This window comes from Chenopodium album, chromosome 6, assembly GCF_948465745.1.
Source record: "Chenopodium album chromosome 6, dcCheAlbu1.1, whole genome shotgun sequence".
NCBI lineage: Eukaryota > Viridiplantae > Streptophyta > Magnoliopsida > Caryophyllales > Amaranthaceae > Chenopodium > Chenopodium album.
In genome coordinates, this window is record NC_137839.1 from 77,592,466 (window position 1) to 77,611,592 (window position 19,127).

Genomic DNA, 19,127 nt, shown 5'->3' on the forward strand with positions numbered 1-19,127 from the left:
TAATTAAAAAAAAAAAAAAATCCATTTCTCTAATTGTATCAAATACACGTATAGTGTTATTTAAGCCATCATTATTTCAACTAGCCTTATATTTCCACTTGTCAATTCCTTCATCTGAGTTTAGCCAGTTTTACTAATCACCCCAAAATAGAATTATAATAATATTAAAAATTTCAATCAACTGTTAAATTAGTTGACAAAATTTCATAATATATGATACCATTAATGATCACAGCTAATGAGCTCTTAAATTCATTCTATTATACAAAAATTAAAATTTAATGCAAGTCAGAGGTTAGGCCATTTCAGTAAGTGGGTTCTACCATAATAAGTCACCCCATCTTCTACACTTCTTTTGTGCCACTTCTCACACTCTCAAACTTCAACCCCCCCACTCTCTCTCTACATTTTAGAGAGAGAAAGAGATCTACTAAATAATTTCACTATAAATTGAGAAAATTTCCCAAAAAAGAAAAAATATACTCACAAAAATATACTTTAAGAAAACCAAGAAATGGGAGAAAACAGAGCACTCTGTTTTTCAAGTTTAGTAGTGTTTCTTGTTCTTCTTGTAAATGGCATCAATGGTGAAAACCCATATAGAATGTATGACTGGAAGGTTACTTATGGCTATGTTTATCCCTTGGGTGTCAAACAACAAGTAAGTTCTTTTATTCCATCAATTCGTCTCTAAAAGTTCTTATTTGATTATATTTGTTACACATAAAAAGTCGATACAGGAAGAACTTTAGGAGACTAAGGGAATATCTAATATTCTTGTAATTATTTCATTGAAAATTTATGTTCATGATTTTGTTGTGAAATATGATGCTACATTTATTTTCTAGTTGAAAGATACTACATTATTGATTTGTTTGCACTAAAATAGTAAGAGATGCTTAATAATTAGATCTGAAAGTAATAGTGTCATCATAAATATGGCAAGTTTTTATATAGAAATCTAAACTAACATATACTTGTATATTTATATTTACTTTTAGTAATTGTTTTGTTATTATGGTGTATTTCTCATAATGCAACTTTCTAACTAGGGATTTAAGAATGGACAAATTAATAAAAGACAATAGAGGTTATTTTATTCCTACTTTCCATGCAAGGTTTGATCTAATCGATATAAAGATTTTTTTTAAAAAAAGTTGTATTCTAAAAATATCCACATCAAATGGACTGTCTAATTACTAGAGAGAATCCGTTAGTAGAGAGAATCTCCGATCCCATTTGGATCGGAGATAATAAACTAGCAAAACCAACAAAGAAAGACAACTAACACGTTATTAGATAGGCTATAGTGCTATACGAAGGGCATGTTCTCTTCGACTTAATTTCAGTTCACTTCAGCTCCAATCAGTTTAGTCCAGTTCCTAGTTTCTTTCTCTCTTAAACAATTCATTTCAGTTCAATTCAAAGTAGGGGTGAAAGTTCGGTGTTCGGTTTGGTTTTTGGCCCAAACCGAAACCGAACCACCTTAATTCGGTTTCTTGATTTTAGAAACCACACCGCACCACTTTACTTAAGAAACCGAACCAAACCAAACCATATTTATTTCGGTTTCACAATAAAAAACCGAACCAAACCGATTTTTTTGGGACCGCTCTTTCATCCTCTTCCTTTTTACACCTTCTTTTTTGTTACAGTTAGATTGGTCAGTCTCAAGTTCGAGTTCAGGCTGGTCATTGACACCCACATTGGTTGCTATTACCCTAGGACATAAAAAACAGCAGCATAAGAAGACTAGCAGAGCAATAGCAAAGCAGTAGCAGAGCAATTGAACATGCAGTAGCAGTAGCAAACTAATTAATTCCCACAAATTAGCACAAACTAAAATTCCCACAAATTAATTCCCACAAATTCGCAATTCACAAATTAAAGCAGTAGGCAGTAGCAAATAGCAAATAAAATCGCAAACAAATCGCAGCAAATTAAAGCAGTAGCAATCGCAAATAAAATCGCAGCAATTAAAGTCGCAAATCAGGCATCAGCAGAACAAATCAACATGCAGTAGCAAATTAAAATCGCAAGTAGCAAATTAAAATCGCAAACTAGCAAATTAAAATCGCAAACTAGCAAAACAAAATCGCAGAGAGAGAGAGAAACAGAGCATACCTTAATGTAGAGAGAGAGAAGCAGGTCGGTGGTCGCCTGGTGGTCGACGGTGGTCGGAGATAGGGGTGAAAGTGAATGTGGAGAATTGGAGATAGGAGGGGACGAAACTGAGTGGAGAAAGAGACTGAGAGAAAGGCAGAGAGGAATTAGGGTTTTCATTTTTTTCTTTATATACCTAGGGTAATTACTTTTGGGCCAGGGGTTTTATATGTTGGGCTTATAATTCGGTTTGGTTCGGTTTTGTTCGGTTTTTCAATTTTTCGAACCGAAACCGAACCGAAAACCGAATTTTTTAATTTTTTGACACCGAAACCGAACCACCCTCCCAAAAAACCGAACCACATTCCTTATTCGGTTCGGTTTTTCGGTTCGGTTCGGTTTTATACCGCTTCACTTTCACCCCTAATTCAAAGTAATTTTAGATTTATTAATCTACTTTGTATATCAATTGAGTGTGAAGTGATTCATGTGCATATGATAGTACGAAATTAATGTTAAATTTTAATGTATCAAGATCAAACATGTGATATGTATTGAAACCTTTTACAGCGTAGCTCAGTCATTTAGTTGTGTCAGTGAATTTTTATGGGTCCAATTTCTCATTTACTAGTTTTTTTCCTAATTATTTTGGCATTATTAGCAAATTTGTAGTTGGATATTCATGTAATGACCTAGGGAGTACAAATTGGATCTTAAAACTAAGAGCATTTTTTGATGTCCAATTTATATCACATGATTTAACTAACTCTAACATTCATTTCAAACCTCTTAGCATTAATTTTTTAATATACAATTTTGGGTTCATAGTGTTAGTGAAACTCTTTGTACATCTATAGATTTACTATTAAAAAAAAAAAAAACCAAATATAAGCTTCAAGATTCGTGATCAATTGTATTCCTATGCGGCCTATCAATAACTATATCCGATATAAAGTGTAGACACAAACTCTATCCGATATAGTTTTAGACTACTTTTAGGGGGTGATAGATTACTAGATTGGGAGAGAATTCTGTACATATCAATGTTTTGAGGATAGCTTATGCCGCCATAAGATTGTTGCTAGGTTAGATTAATAGAAATCGCGAAATTTACTCTAGTCCTTGATTGAGCTTGTACTTGGTCCTTTTAGCTGCTTCATATGACTACATGAGCTTGTTAGATGTATACGTATACAAGTTTTGACCTATATTTGATAGAGTATATAAACTGAACCTGAACCATCTGTGTTATGATAGAATAAAGATACATCGTCTCAAACACTTGTATATATAGTTTTCAAGTACTTCACTGAAATGTTGTTTACTATAGATTCATTAATAACCCTAAATTAATTTTTACAAAAGCACAAATATCATTAATTTATATCGACGACGGTTTTGCTTCTAAATTACTAGTACTATTTGATAGAGTATATAAATCGATCCTGAACCATAAGTGTTTGACCCTATTTTTGTAGAAATGTGAAAACGTTTCAAAGACATTCCAAAGAAATTTAGAATAGAAGACAAAATAAATACAACACATTAGTGAGACAACTTTATAAATTACTACCACTTCCAAATTTCCAATAGTACTTAATTCTTTTCACCCACACAACCTCCACTCGTGAATAACCAATCTATGAGCGGTGATTCTGTGACCAAACATCTATTAGGCTTTTACACTTATAAATACAATTGCTCAAACTAGTTAATTAGACTAAAGAAAATAACCCAAAAACAATGAGAGAATGCAAATCACTTTCCTTCTCAACCTTACAACTACTCTTCCTTCTCCTTCTCCTAGTAAATGTCATCTATGCCGAAAGCCCTTATCGATTTATCTACTTAAAAGTGCATTATGGCATTCGTTACCCTATGGGTGTAAGGCAAAATGTACGTAATCCTTTTCTGTATATTTATATTAGTGATCTATGGAGGTTCAGATGTATGCAATCTTTTTTTTTTTTTTTTTTGCTAATGTGCGTAATAACTAGCTAGTTGATTCCGGTTTTAATATGTTTGAGTTATGTGTTTGTTTTGCCAGGTGATTTTGATCAATGGACAGTTTCCAGGGCCACAAATTGACTGTGTGACCAATGACAACTTGATTATAAGTGTTCATAATTACTTGAATGAACCATTCCTTCTTTCATGGTAACTAACTACTACACCTATCAATCTCTTTATGTTTTATACGTATTTTTATGAATCCCTAAAGATTCTATACATATCTTCATTGAAATACTAATTTATGAGTATTATAGATTTATAGATCAAGCATTTAATGTAGATGCCATTTTTATATTTTATGGCAAAGATTTGTGGAAACTCGATTTTTAGCAGTTTAGCACTAACTCGTATGAAATGTTCATAGCAATGTACATTTCAAAAATAAATAAAATTCCTATATTATTAAATATTTATCTAATTTATTTTTTCAAACTTACTATCCATTTGGACATTTGGAAAGAAGATTATTAAAGACGTTAATAATAATGTGTTTATGAGAGTGAGGGATAGCTCAAGTGGTTAGAGTTTCCCTCCCATTTTCAGGAGATCCTGGGATCGATTCTCACCCCCGCCCTTGTGGCTCTCTAAACACCAAAAAAAAAAAATAAAAATAATGTGTTTATATTTATATTTGCAAAAATAATTAAAGGTTCATGTTTATATAATACGGAGTACTATGTTCAATAATTTGTGCGTGTGTGTGTTTTTTTTTTTTTTTTCATTTTTATCACCACTCGATACCAATTATTAAAAAAAAATGTTTTTGGAGAAGAAGAAATATTTAGTTGTCTATTGTTACAAATTTACAATAGGACAATGTACTGAGACAAGTTCAAGAGAATAATGTGAAAGGTAACATGCATGAGCTAGGTAATCATTGACTAATTGCTGATAGCAAAATGTCATCCGTTAAAGTAAGAGATCATAATGTCTTAACTTGCTAATTATGAAATTAAAATTGATTAGTACTCAAGTTAATTGGTAATTATATATCATGTTATAAAAAGTAATTTCTATTTTTTACTAATTTTATATTTTGACAGCTTATAAATAGTTTGGAGGTAGTAGCATATTATAAAATTATATACTATTGATACTTCACTCTTCACATTACTTTTTAACAAGTGTAGTATGAGTAACAATAGTGTAACATAATTAGTTAATGGCTTGACGTAAAATCTAAGAAATGTTGTAAAATTTGACTAATAAATGAATCATGATGAGCATATTATATAGTCCGTACATAATGTTTTATACTAACATTTACGATGAACAAAATATGTGTACTCCAAACTTCAATGTACAGAATATGATACAATCATACAATTACGTATTGGTGTAAAATATTTCTTTTTTACGAGTAATATTAAACGGAACGGAAGTACGGATCAGAATAGTATTTTATTAGGAGTATCTATTCATATTTAAAAACGAAAATCATTTATGTGTATTTCAGTACTCACGTGGGATCCACACACGTGATTAGATCTATGGTGCCGACTAATTTAGACAGAGCATATGATTTGGGTAATGGGCGCACGTGATATCTAACACGTAGGTCAAGATGAAGCACTAAGCATAATCCTTTTCTTTTAAGGAATTATTATTATTTTATGTTTATAATGGTCTGTCATTCCACTAACTTAATTGGGCTTTACGTTGTCATCACTCTCATCACTTTACTCACTACAAATTTCAGCTTTTTTCAACTTTTTTTTTTGGGCCTTTTGGGTTTTTTGCTCCAATCTTATTGTGTGTTATACACTTGTTGCTACTCATTCTATCAATACATTTTTTGTATTGTAGCTATTCCCTCCGTCTCAAATTACTTGATTAATTTGACTTTTAATAGTCTTCAAATTATGCATTAAAGTGATTTAATGACTATTTTTAATTGCATAACAAGAAATATTTTAGAAATTGATATTGTAAAGATATACTATTAAGAGAAATCTAGTAGGATATAAAAAGTTGCCAAGTAATTTTGAGTATAAAACTTAGTCAAATTGTGAACTTGAAGTGTATATGATGAGGCGGTCTCATACAAAGTTTTGCCATGCATTATATAGTCAAATAATAATTTTTTTTTTTACAAGGTTTTGTCATACATAATATAGTTGAATAATTATTGTTTTTTACAAGGTTTTGCCATGCCATGCATTTTATAGTAGATTGAATTCTCCACCAAAAACTTAGTCAAATAATTGTCGAATATAGTTTTTTGTGGAGAATTTAGTCTACTATAATTGTTTTTGAACGACAATATTGTGAGGCCGTTTCATACAAGGTTTTGCTATGTAATGTATAGTCGAATAACTATTGTGGCCTCAATTATGTAGGAATGGGTTGCAACAGAGGAGGAATTCATTTGAAGATGGTATGCCAGGGACAACTTGTCCAATACCACCTAGAAGGAACTTCACATACATCCTCCAAGCCAAAGATCAAATTGGAAGCTTCTACTACTTCCCTTCTATCGGTCTTCATAAGGTTTCTGGTGGGTTTGGTGCCATTAGAATCTATAGTCGCCCTCGAATTCCAGTTCCTTTCCCTCCTCCTGCTGGAGACTTCACTGTTCTTGCAGGGGACTGGTACAAAAAAAGTCACAGGGTAAGTTCATACTGCTGATTACCAGCATCTATATATGTGAGACATTACACGCCAATTTACATACAAATTCATTCCCATTCCCTTAGACTAGAACCTTGCAATTGAACTATAACGGTGTATGACATGTTTGTATAACATCAACTTGTGTATCTTTTTTTAGCAATTGGGAAGGATGTTAGAAAGGGGCCGCAACATCCATATGCCTGATGGTCTTCTTATCAATGGCCGAGGATGGAATGGTTATACTTTCACAGTTGAGCAAGGTAACTACTCTATACCAATATTACCAAATGCATTTCATAATCTCTTTAGTTATGTACCAAAAGAATATACACTAACAGAAAGTAAATAAGAGGAGTTGTTAGGCTCTTAATATCTATTACTGACTTTTGGTCCTCCAAAAAAACTAAGTTACTAACGGTTGTATGGTATGTAGGGAGGACTTACCGGTTTAGGATATCGAATGTTGGGACTGCAACATCCATCAACTTCAGAATCGCAGGGCACAAGCTTAAGCTCATAGAGGTTGAAGGGACACATACAATGCAGACAAGCTACACTTCCCTTGACATTCACTTAGGACAGTCATACTCAGTCCTAGTGACAGCTGATCAGCCTCCAGTTGATTATTACGTTGTAGTCTCTTCGCGATTCACTAAGCCTGTTCTGACCACCACAGCCGTCCTTCACTACAGAAACTCTTGGAAGAAAGTCTCTGGTCCTCTCCCTCCCGGCCCCACCACGCAAATTGGTTGGTCTCTCAACCAGGCCCATTCTATCAGGTATATATATGCTTGCTACATTACAATATTAGGCCTTAAATTATATTAAGATATATGAAGTATTAACATGATTTATGTTTTCTACTCAGGATGAATCTGAGTGCAAGTGGCCCTAGACCAAACCCACAGGGTTCCTACCATTATGGTCTGATCAAATTACAACGAACAATCGTGTTTGCAAACTCTGCAGCATATATTAACCAAAGGCAGAGGTATGCAATCAACAGCGTGTCATACGTGCAGGCAGATACACCCCTAAAATTAGCAGACTACTTCAACATCCCTGGCGTGTACTCCCCTAATAGCGTGCCTAGTTACCCTACATGGCGCCCTGCATACCTTAAGACCGGGGTGTTGCAGACAGATTACAGGACGTTTATTGAAATTGTGTTCCAGAACGAGGAAGATTCAGTTCAGTCTTACCACATTGATGGCTACGCTTTCTTTGTTGTCGGGTAAGAGCCACATATGACATATCTTATCATATCAATATATCATGCATACGCCTTTTTATAAAATCCATTGACTACATATCCTAAAATCTGTTTAATTTTGGATGAGCAGGATGGATGGGGGACAATGGACTCCTAGGAGCAGAGCCAGCTATAACTTGAGAGATGCAGTTACTCGTTCCACGGTCCAGGTATTAATCCACATCACTTAACACCATATCTCTTGTGTTATTGCAACAAAAAATTCTTTTGTGTGTGCTATATTATCTCAAAATATCTGTTAATTCAAGGACATTTGCTTAGAAATAATAGTGCAAAGTGGTTGATGTTGCATAATAATATAACGAGGGAAATGCTATATTTATGCAGGTGTATCCAAAGGCATGGACCGCCATATACATGTCATTGGACAATGTAGGAATGTGGAACATAAGATCAGAGAATTGGGTAAGGCAATATTTGGGACAACAACTCTACATGAGGGTTTGGACTCCCTCTCGTTCGTGGAGAGACGAATATCCCATTCCTAAGAATGCACTCCTTTGTGGTAGGGCTAGAGGGCGTCACACACGCCCTATATAAATATTTTATTTTAGGTAAGTCGAGTCCTCGCTCAACTTCCTACCTCAGGAAAGTGAGAGGGAGACTGATAGACTAAGGGAGTCTAAAAGAGGGAACGAGGGTTCAAACCTACGAGCACTCTTGGAAATTCGAGTAGTGCTCGAGTTGAGCCACACGCCCACACGACACACTCTTTCTAAAGTAATACAGAGTATTAATGTATGATTTATTTTAAAGAGTCACGAGAGGGTGACATAGTTTATTAATTGTATTCGAGCTTATGTAACAATATTGCCATGACGTTACATGGCATAGCGGCAAGAGCTTTGTTTTAGGGGGAGAAGATTGAATTAGTAGGTTGTGAAATTAGGAATTGTTGTATCATGCTTATCTCCCAAGTGTATTGCAAAAATGTAATTCTAGTTCCATTGTTTTATTAGTTCATTTTCGGGAATAAAGTTGAATTCATTGATCTGTAGGAAGGCTGGAAGGGTGATTCTATGATAGGCATCCCGATCCTTAAAATGAAAGTGTGAATTCAAATTTCGAGTTATGTGTTCAATGTTAGAGATCACAAAGTATATCTATCCTTTAAGGCATGATATAACACTTCCAATAAACGAAAATTTTAGCTCAACATTAAGTAACTTTTGACATAAGACTTATTAGGAACAGTTGATTAAGTGGTACCAACACAAGAATTGTCATAAAGTAATAATTCATACATATATAAGATAACACACGAAAAAAAATCTATATATACTTGTATAGTTGTATGCAACACAATTGTAAAGAATTAATTCTCATATATTACGTAATAAAGATTTAAATATTCAACTAATAAAATTTGACATTGACAAAATAATAAAATTTGGGAAATGACATGAATCGTTACATCCTTTAAACCCTCCCCAAAAAAGGACGAAAGATTATATACTCGTGCAAGTGTGCAACAAACATTAGACTATATTTAATATCTATATATATGACCTCATAATAATAATAATAATAATAATAATAATAATAATAATAATAATAATAATAATAATAATAATAATAATAATAATAATAATAATATATGACAATATTCAAAACCGTTTTGTTACATGCACATAAAAAAAATTAAATAATTAAATAGTGCAAAAATAAGCAAGTTATTAAGTTCATCAACCCACCGATTGCATGTATCGAAGAGAATTTAGTTGCACTTTGAATTTTTAATTTTTTTAATTATTTGACGGTGCCCTCCTTCCAATTTTGCCAACGTCAACCTTCTCTATTTGTCAACTCTCAAAAAATTTAGAAGAGAACATTAAATTTAAATTTATTAAAAACTCCTGGAAATTAAATCCAAAATAAATTTGTAGTATTTAAAACTGAAAGAATAAGAGAATTTTGTATATGGTGCATGTTGACATCTGTTAAGAGTTTAAGACCTATGCTTCACTCCCTCAACGTATACTTGTACATCTAAAATAAAAATACCCCAACTATATACTAGTATTTAAGACCCCGTTAAGTTTACCTTAAAATAATACGGAGTAATATTCTGTAAAAATAATTTCAGTCAATAAAAAGAATTCTAGTTTAATAAAACAAAATGATAACCAGTTCATTTTAGTATGTACAAATCAGTAACTTTAAAGAAGAAATATGATACACAATCAATAATAATAATAATTTCAGCTCAGGAAAAAAAAATTAGTTCATCAAAAATAAGATGAAGTTATTTCAAAAAATCAAAAAAAAAAAAAAAAAAAAAAAAAGATGAAGTTTATTTTTGCTAAACTAAAATCATTTTTGCTAAACTTAAGTTATTTTTGCTGACTTAAATTAGTTTTTCTTTTAAGTTTATAACTGGTCTTTCTAGTACGTGGTCAATGTGGAATCCTATCAAAGTATGTACAAGTAAAGGAAAAAAGCGTAGTAATTATATCACACGAGTATATATTTTCCTCTATTCTTCTCCTATTTATACCCCTTTATTTTGGTTGCATTTTATTCATTCCTCACCATCCTTCCTTTCATTTCTACTCTTTCATTTCCAACTCTTCTTCATTCTTTTTATCTCACTAGAAAGAAAAAAATAAATGATGAAGGTCGATCATGACAATGGTGTTAATCAAGGTGTCGTAAGGCCCTATACAAGATCAAAGAAGCCAAGACTAAGATGGACAGATGATCTACACCGTAGATTTGTCAGTGCTGTTATGAAACTTGGTGGCGAAGACAGTAAGTTTAATCGCCTACAAAATTATTATTATATATTGTTAAATATTAGTTGTAATTTTGAAATATTTTATATCTCACAAATAATACCCACAAAGTTGCAACTAATATGTCATGGAGGTAGCACATTTTTTCTTGTCTATGCTTATTAATTCCTACAAATTGCTACAAAGTTGCACATTTTTTTTGCTTATTAAATTTTTTGGTGTATTTATTTTTATTAAGAATTTTTTATTTTATTTTATTTTTGAATATTTTTATTAAGAATTTAACTATGGATTGGGTGTTGTATATTAGGGGCTACCCCTAATATGATTTTGCATGCAATGGGAGTTGATGGGATTACCGTATCGCATGTTAAAAGCCACTTGCAAGTACAATTTTTATCCCTCCACATTTTTCCTCAAATCATATGATTAATTATTATAATTTTAATTTATTTTATTAATTCGCTTCTAATCATACTTAATTAATGAGACAGTTAGATTAATCAAATTTTCATGTACCAAACAGATGTACAGAAGCATGCGACAAGAATCAATAATTCAAGGTACATATTCATCAAAAATATTGATACATCAACTGTTTATGTAATTATTTATTTAATGTTTGTTGCATGGCTGACTTTTTAGTTATTTTCTTCGTCATGTTGTAGGAGTTCGTACTGAAAGAGTACATAAACAGTACAATATAGTTTACTTTCATTCTTGTTATCAGAATTGAATGCATCTCTATTATACATGTTTTCTTCAAATTTAGGGCTTAAATTTGAATTGCTTAATATAAGGACTACATTCATGTTTAAGTAATCTATCAACATAAAAAATGAACCGGAATCCTTACCGTACAAATCATTTAATCCAATATGTATCTAGCGTGCAATTGTTGTAAACCGGCCAAAAAATTACCAGCAAAAAAGAAATTAAAAGGTCCGATTCAATATATATAATAGTAGATTTGCTTCCTTCTTCCATGAAAACAACTCCATAACTATCACATTTCTAACACCTCAACTACATCAAAGCACCTCAGCTCTTTTCAAAGATTTGTACACACTTTTTTGAGATTGATCAAGAACCCTAATTTAACAATTGCTAAATTTCTTATTCACAATTCTCATTCTATTTGGACAAAGTTTTCGGGTTGTATATTTGATATGATTATAATATTTGATATGGTTATAGTTAAAAAAATGATACTAAGAGATATATATATATTTGTATAACATAAGTTGATATCCCTATTATTTAAATTTCGGGTTTAAAGTATATTCAAAACTTTTTAGAGATTTCTTAAGATCGAACATTAAACTTTTCAGAGATATCATCAATATTATTTTTAGCATATCCATAATTCTTGATCGTTTATACAATAGGAGAATCAAATAGCACGAGCAAGTTATCTTTGATAATAAATTAAGGAGTAGGCCCATCAGGTTTATGTGTTATAAAAAAAAGGATGTTTATCAAAATATCACATGATATTTTGGTAAATAAATCAAATATTTTATTCAGTCATCTTTAATTGCGAGGACCCTTTTTAACAAAAAAGTTATTGATGTATCCATGAAAGTGACGTGTGATAAAAAAAAAAAAAAGAGGAGATAAACGTGTATCCCTTGTAAGTTTATAATACTATGTGTTAGAAAACGAACTTAACCAAAAGCTTAAGTTGATGGTTGAGGCCTAGGAATATGTTTTATACTCTATCACTCCACCTCACATATATGAAAGGCAGGCCCACCCATACTGGGGTGAATTAATTCCACTTTGAAGAAGGGGTGGATGAGATTTGAACCTGTGACCTCTATGTCACGTTGGCTCTGATACCATGTTAAAGGACCAACTCAACCAAAAGATTAAGCTGATGGTTGAGGCCCATAAATATGTTTTATACTGTGTATTATATATTATTCTTAGTTATTTTCTCGTGTGTCGTTTGATAAGATTCCTTGCTTGTTTATAAATGTAGAAGCCGTGGATGCGGCTAAGAAGGATATGCAATTGATTAATCAAATTCCTGAGATGATAAACTCACCTACCTCTCGTCCAGTATCTCGTAGGCAAACTCGGCTACAACATGTCAAGGATTCACTCATAAAAAAAGCCTTAAACAAGCACTTTCTTGGTGGTGAAGGTGATCACCACAAGATGCCGTTACAACATTCACTATTGGAGACATTGCCATGGTCAGAAATCGCGGTAAATGATGGTGCTACCAAAGTGTTTTATGTGCCAGAAGAAGCCGATAAGAGGTGTTATGGCTACAAGGTATTCGATGATCTTGCTCAAAGTTCCAAGGCAAAGCCTAAGGGGATGAATAATGACTTAGATACAACTTTGAGGTTGAATCTTTTTGACACTACTTCTGTCATAACTTGTGAAGAAGATATCTCACTAAAACTCTCCCTTTAATAATTTTAGCAGCTAGCTAAGATGATCATATTTATCATGTATCATACATGGACCTTGCATGTGTTTATGAAATTAACTAGCTAGCTAGATATTTCTTATTACAAGTATTTCTTTGTTTTTATTTAAATTTTATGAGAACTTTATTGTTTATGCTTGTAATTGGACTAATAATAAGGTTGACTTTTTTTTTTTTTTTTTTTTTTTTTTTTTTTTTTTTTATGTGTGTGTGTTCTACCCGGTTCACCCTTTGGCCGGTTAATCCGGATTCGAAGATCAGTTTTGGGAGTCAAGGTTCTAGTCCCCTCCCAATTGTTGTTGCAGGGGATCGAACACGCAGTCCTTCTTACTAAGTGTATCCCCAATCACCACTATATCAACAACCAGTAGGTAGATTGTCTCATTTATGCATATATGATATTTAGCTCGCTTTGTTATAATCTTGTACATATAGTACCTCCAACATATATAATAGTACATATAATAATCTTGTACATATAATAGTACCTCCAATGATGGTAGTAATGGATCTATATATAGAACCTCCAACGTTATTAGCGGTTCTATATATATAGAACCGCAATCATTATTAGTGGTTTTATACTGCCAAATTTTAAATTACAACATCAAAATAAAAAAACTCCCATACAACATCTAAATCAATATTCCTGCATCTTGATTCTTCGATTTAACATCTATAAATCAACATACCTGCATCAATTAAAACAAAAAAATTAATAAAACTCACGAACTCAACATAAAAAAAAACGCATGCATGTACCCAGAAAACTCAAAATAATAAAAAATTGAAAATAAACCCAAAAATCCCCGGAAAAAAACAAAAAAAAAAAAAAAAACCCAGAAAACTCAAAATAAAAAAAACCAAAAAACGCATGCTGTACCCAGAAAAATCGATTAATTAAACCCAAAATTAAACCCAGAAAAATCGAGAAAAATCGAATTAAAATCCAAAATCGATTAATTAAACCCAGAAAAATTGAATTAAAATTTAAAAATTGATTAAAATCGATTAATTAAACCCAGAAAAATTGATTAATTAAACCCAAAATTTAATCCAGAAAAATTGCTTAAAATCGAATTAAACCTAGAAATTAAACCCTAACCTCGAATAATTTTGGATTAAAATCGAATTAAACCCTAACCTCGATTAAAGTCGGTGTTGTTGATGTCGGTCTTCGTGGTGTTATTGTTGCGGTGGTGGTCTTGGTGATCTTGGTGGTGGTGGAAATGAAAGAAAAGGAGAAGGAGACGAGAAGGAGATGAGATCGAAGGAGAAGAAAGAGAAGGAGATGAGATCGAAGGGGAAGAGAGAGAATGAGTAGAACGAAGGAGAAGAACATGAGAGAGAAGGAGATGGGATCGAAGAGAGAGAAGGAGACAAGAACAGAGAAGAGAGAGAAGGAGAGAGAAAGATGAGGAGATGGGAGAGAGGAGAGCGGCTGAGGAGAGAGAGATAGAGTTACGATTAGGGGTTTATAAGGGGGGCAGTTATTTTTGATAACAAAGCCACCGATTTTGAACCGGTGGGATTAATATTTTTCCCACCGGTTCTGTTTGAACCGGTGGCAATTCCCTTCCCTCATTTTCCCCCTTTTTTCCCCACCGGTTTTTAAAAACCGGTGGGCATTACTCGATGCCAATCTTCATTTTTCACCTAGTGCTTTTACGGCAAAAAAAATATTCCTTCCATTTTACATTGATAGTCTCATTTTGAGTTTGGGTCTTTAACATGTATCTTTAATGTCCATCAATATCGATAAATATTTGATGTCATGTTACTGCATATTGAGACGAACCAAACAATATCGAACATAAATATGCTCTCTCCGTCCTTTAATAATGGTCCTTTTTGGCCAAATTTAAGTCCCAACATGTTCACCCAATTTGTTTTTATTTTCAACAACCATTAATATTATTTTGAGAAGATATTGCGTGCGTATGGACGCATGAATTATTTGGTGCGGGAGGCTTGGTTGATATATTTTACTTGGTGGCTTATATGTTTCTTTTGTTGGCTGATATGTTTTATTTGCTGGCTTATATGATTTTTGTGTTGGCTAATATATATATATATATATATAGATGTCACATAACTATTTATTTGATGAATTGACTTTATAATTAAAAAAAGTGGTTTGATGAAAAGAATACAAATGTAAGCCTGATTTTTCTATATTAATTAATTTGCTTACAATAACATAAACATAATTACAAAAAAAAATCTTTGAAATTTCTTTTCTTTTTATGTCGCTTTTCTTTATTTATTTTTAATTATATGAGTGTGAAATATTACCGTGGTATGTAAATGGAAAAATGTAATAATGTAAAACAACCGTGTATTTCCTTTGATTCTTCTCTATTTATACCCCTTTGCTGCATTATTTTAATTCATCACTCCTCGGTCTCTCTCAGCCCCCTCATCTCTCTTCTATTCCAACTTTTCTCTGACCATTTCCAATCGTTAATTCGAGAAAATAAAATGGGGTTGGGTCACAAAAACGCTGATGTAGGCCGATCTAGCGCTAAACCAAATAACATGATGTTTTGATGGACAGATGATCTCAAGCGTAAGTTTGTTAGTGCTGTTATGAAATATGGTGATGCAGAGAGTAAGTTTACCACCTACAACTTTATTATTAAATGATTCATATTTACATTAATTTTTTTTTTTTAATTCATGCTTATACAAAATTGATTATGCTAATTGTATTTTAATTTCATCCATAAAATTTGATAAAGAAGAATGTAATTAATTTATTAATTTTGAGATATGTAGTTTTGTGTGTGTATGTGTGTGGGTATGTGTGTTGATTATTAAAAATTCAATTGGGAATATAATGTTGTATTTCAGGTGTTTTCCCTAAAAAAATTTGGCTTAAGATGCGAGTTGATGGAGTTACTCTGTCGCAAGTTAGAAGTTATTTGCAAGTACGTACAATTTTTTTTTTATCTCTCAATTATTTTTTCATATAGCTTGAGATACATTTTTTTTATACGTAAAAAATTAGAAAAGTTTGTTAAGTTCAAATAAGTAAAAATCGAATTAAGATAGATATATACGAATGTGGATTTCAAACAAGTTCTTAAAAAATTAGAAAAGTTTGTTAAGTTCAAATAAGTAAAAATCGAATTAAGATAGATATATACGAATGTGGATTTCAAACAATTGATGGATTGAATCAAAGGGAGTGCATATTTAATCACTATTAACAAAACTGTAACATTATTGTAGGGATTAAAATAAAAGTGCCAGAAGAAGCCAATAGGAAGGAGCATGACTATTGGATATTCAAAAATCTCGCTAAAGAAAGTTCCAACAAAAAGGAAAAGAGGAAGAAGAAAAGTGATTTGGATTTAACTTTGAGGCTGGATGTTCGCAACACTTCTAATATAGTCCATGAAGGAGTGATTTTATCATTAGACCTCTCCCTAGCTTTAATGGTTTTTGCAGCCGGATTATTATATCTATCATGGACCATGTGTTCATGGAACTAGCTTGCTAGATACCTGAGTATTATAGTTTTTATGGATTTTATTCATATCTATATGTCGTTTCATTTTATTTAGACTTTCTAATATCCTTAGGCTTATACCTCTATTGGAGTTATTAAGGTTGTCTCAGTTATCTATATATGATATGTTGTTTTGTTTTCTTTAAGATGCACAAAATTTTTTGTGTCTATTGTGGACTATAATTATCATTTTGTTGTTGTGGTGCATGCTTGCTTTTGATATGTTAAACATTATATTGTGTACTTGTTTAGTAGTTGTTTTGTTTTATTAATGAAACAGTGACTTAAAGTTTTAATTTTTTTTTTAAAAACTTATTCAAAGTTTAAATTGTTGTCGTTTTTAAAAGTTTTTTTTTTTTAAAAAAAAAACTTATTAAATTATGATAAAAAGTACATGATTTTTAAACATGGCTAATTACCTATATAAAAAAAATATAATTTAATTTAAAGACATAAAATGAGTATTAAAATGTATTGTACTGTTCTTCACTTGTTGTACTTAGTAAAAAGAAGAAAATAGTGCGACTTTATAAGAGTACACGACTTAAAGGCTTGTGATTTAATTATAAAATTAGAGACATTTCCTCTAAGAGTGATTATTCTCATTTATAATATAAAACACACAAATACTTTTGGTTTGATTAGGCCTTGTTCACTTCACCTTACAGAAGTATTATTCAGTAAAAATAACTTCTGTTTTGTAAAATTAATTTTAGTTCAATGAAAATAAGTTCAGTTCAGCAAAAATAATTTCAGCTCAGTAAAAATCATTTTAGTTCAGTAAAAATGAATAAACTTAAAGAAGAAATATATAGAGAATCTGTATAAATAATTTAAGTTTCCGTAAATTAAATTTCAATTCAGTAAAAATAATTAAATTATGCAAAAATTAGGTAAACTCAACAGGGCCTTAGGCCTTGTTCACTTCACCTTAAAAAAATAATATTAAGTAAAAATAATTTCAGTTCAGTAAAAATAATTTCGGCTCAGTAAAAATAAGTTCTGCTCAGTAAAATTTAGTTTTCTAAAGAAGAATTATAATAGAAAATCAGTAATAACAAATCCAGTTCAGCAAAAATAACTTAAGTGAAGTAAAAATAATTTAAGTTCAGCAAATATAATCTTGTTTTAATAAAAATAATTTCATTTAAGCAAATAAGGTGAAGTGATTGGGGCCTTAGTCTATTAATCCCAATATGTTAACAAAAGATCTCCTCTATTATTTTCCATTTCTGGTACATAATCAATATTGATTTATTACCTTTTTCAATTGATTCTATATCTTTGTTGATTTATTTCCTAAAATACATATGTTGATGTGTACTTCCAATCTCTCTTTGTATGTAGTTAACCTATTCTATGATTCTATCCACCAATAATTGCTCTTACTAGATAACAGGTGTCCAAATCCTTAATGGGTACCTTTGTTCTTCCATCTTTATGTTGATTTTTATGTCATTGCAATAATGGTGGGTAGGAAATTCAAGTTGTCAATCTCATCCAATATAGCTCCAAATTTATTGTTGTAATAATTAATAGTTAATTATGAATTAACAATAATTAATTATTAATTCACAATAATATCTGGGTTGTCTGACTTCGTTTCTGGTCATGTTGTGTCGGTTGTGGTTCAGCGGAAGCGGGACAAGTATGGGACGCGTTGCAGGGCTGTTGGCTATAGATTTCTTCATTTATCTCCTTTTCTTCATTGGGGGAATTAGAGAAGGATGTTGCTTTGTTGTTGAAGAGGGTTCAGGCGTTCGCTAGGACTCAGGATATTGGTGCTCGTGCTATCGGTTTCGCTATAGCTAGCTAGAGGGGTGGGGGTCCAGATTGTATCACGGCTCTCCACTTTGGCCACCACTAGCTGAAAACCCTTCCCCTCTAGCTCCATAATTGAAATTTTTTAAAACAGGGTAGGGGTCTGGCGGGATAGTCTAGGCGAGGGTTGTGTTTAGGATTGAGGGTTGGAGTGGGAAGGGTTTCATGGTCTGGCAAGGGTCGGAGAAGAAGAGCGAGGGTTTTGCAAACTAGCGTAGGTCGGGGTCGAAGATGGGGAGATAGCGATGTAGTGCTGCAGGAAATAGATGGTAGGAGACTAGGAGGGGATGAGGGCACTGGGAGGTGGCTAACCAGGGGAAGGGAGATTAGAAGGGGGGATTTTTTTTGTAAAAAAAAATTCATCAATTTTTAAAAAGAAATATGTTAAATTGAAATTTAAAAATTCTAACCAATCATATTGTGGCATGTGTTCTTTCTTAACCTATGAAACCGTTCACCGATTTTTTATCCTATTTCCCTATTTGTGGAAGATCGGTATTGAATGTTGTTTTATTAAAAATAAGCAAAAAGTTGTTTTATTTATGGAAGATAGACTAAAGGTCATATTATACTTGACAATTTTTCCTATAAAATACTCATATTAGTTCAGAT

At 32.0% G+C, this 19,127-nt stretch overlaps 1 protein-coding gene and 1 long non-coding RNA gene across 3 annotated transcripts; one reads left to right on the top strand and one right to left on the bottom strand.

Moving 5' to 3' along the window:
- The first annotated feature begins 380 nt into the window (after positions 1–380).
- On the top strand, positions 381–8,999 carry LOC145636445 (L-ascorbate oxidase homolog). 2 transcript variants are annotated; one of them, XM_081688009.1, is made up of 8 exons: positions 381–661; positions 4,151–4,260; positions 6,456–6,726; positions 6,887–6,989; positions 7,163–7,508; positions 7,598–7,963; positions 8,073–8,151; positions 8,330–8,999. In XM_081688009.1, exons 1-8 carry the CDS (start codon positions 515–517, stop codon positions 8,540–8,542), a joined length of 1,635 nt encoding a protein of 544 aa, XP_081544135.1. In that variant the 5' UTR covers positions 381–514; the 3' UTR covers positions 8,543–8,999. The 2 variants fall into 2 exon arrangements, with proteins under 2 accessions (XP_081544135.1, XP_081544134.1); XM_081688008.1 differs by lacking the exon at positions 381–661 and adding an exon at positions 3,845–3,999.
- LOC145635398 (uncharacterized) lies at positions 1,076–2,523 on the bottom strand. Its single transcript, XR_014113840.1, has 2 exons — positions 2,125–2,523; positions 1,076–1,721 (listed from the first exon to the last, which is right to left on the bottom strand). It is a non-coding gene; the product is annotated as an uncharacterized LOC145635398 (long non-coding RNA).
- Positions 9,000–19,127: the final 10,128 nt, after the last annotated feature.

Excerpts from the sequence above, each read along its gene's own strand:
- LOC145636445 (XM_081688008.1), top strand. The coding sequence starts at position 3,847 with ATGAGAGAATGCAAATCACTTTCCTTCTCAACCTTACAACTACTCTTC. Across the intron at positions 6,990-7,162 it reads TACTTTCACAGTTGAGCAAG|GGAGGACTTACCGGTTTAGG; the intron begins GTAACTACTCTA and ends TATGGTATGTAG. Across the intron at positions 7,509-7,597 it reads AACCAGGCCCATTCTATCAG|GATGAATCTGAGTGCAAGTG; the intron begins GTATATATATGC and ends TTTTCTACTCAG.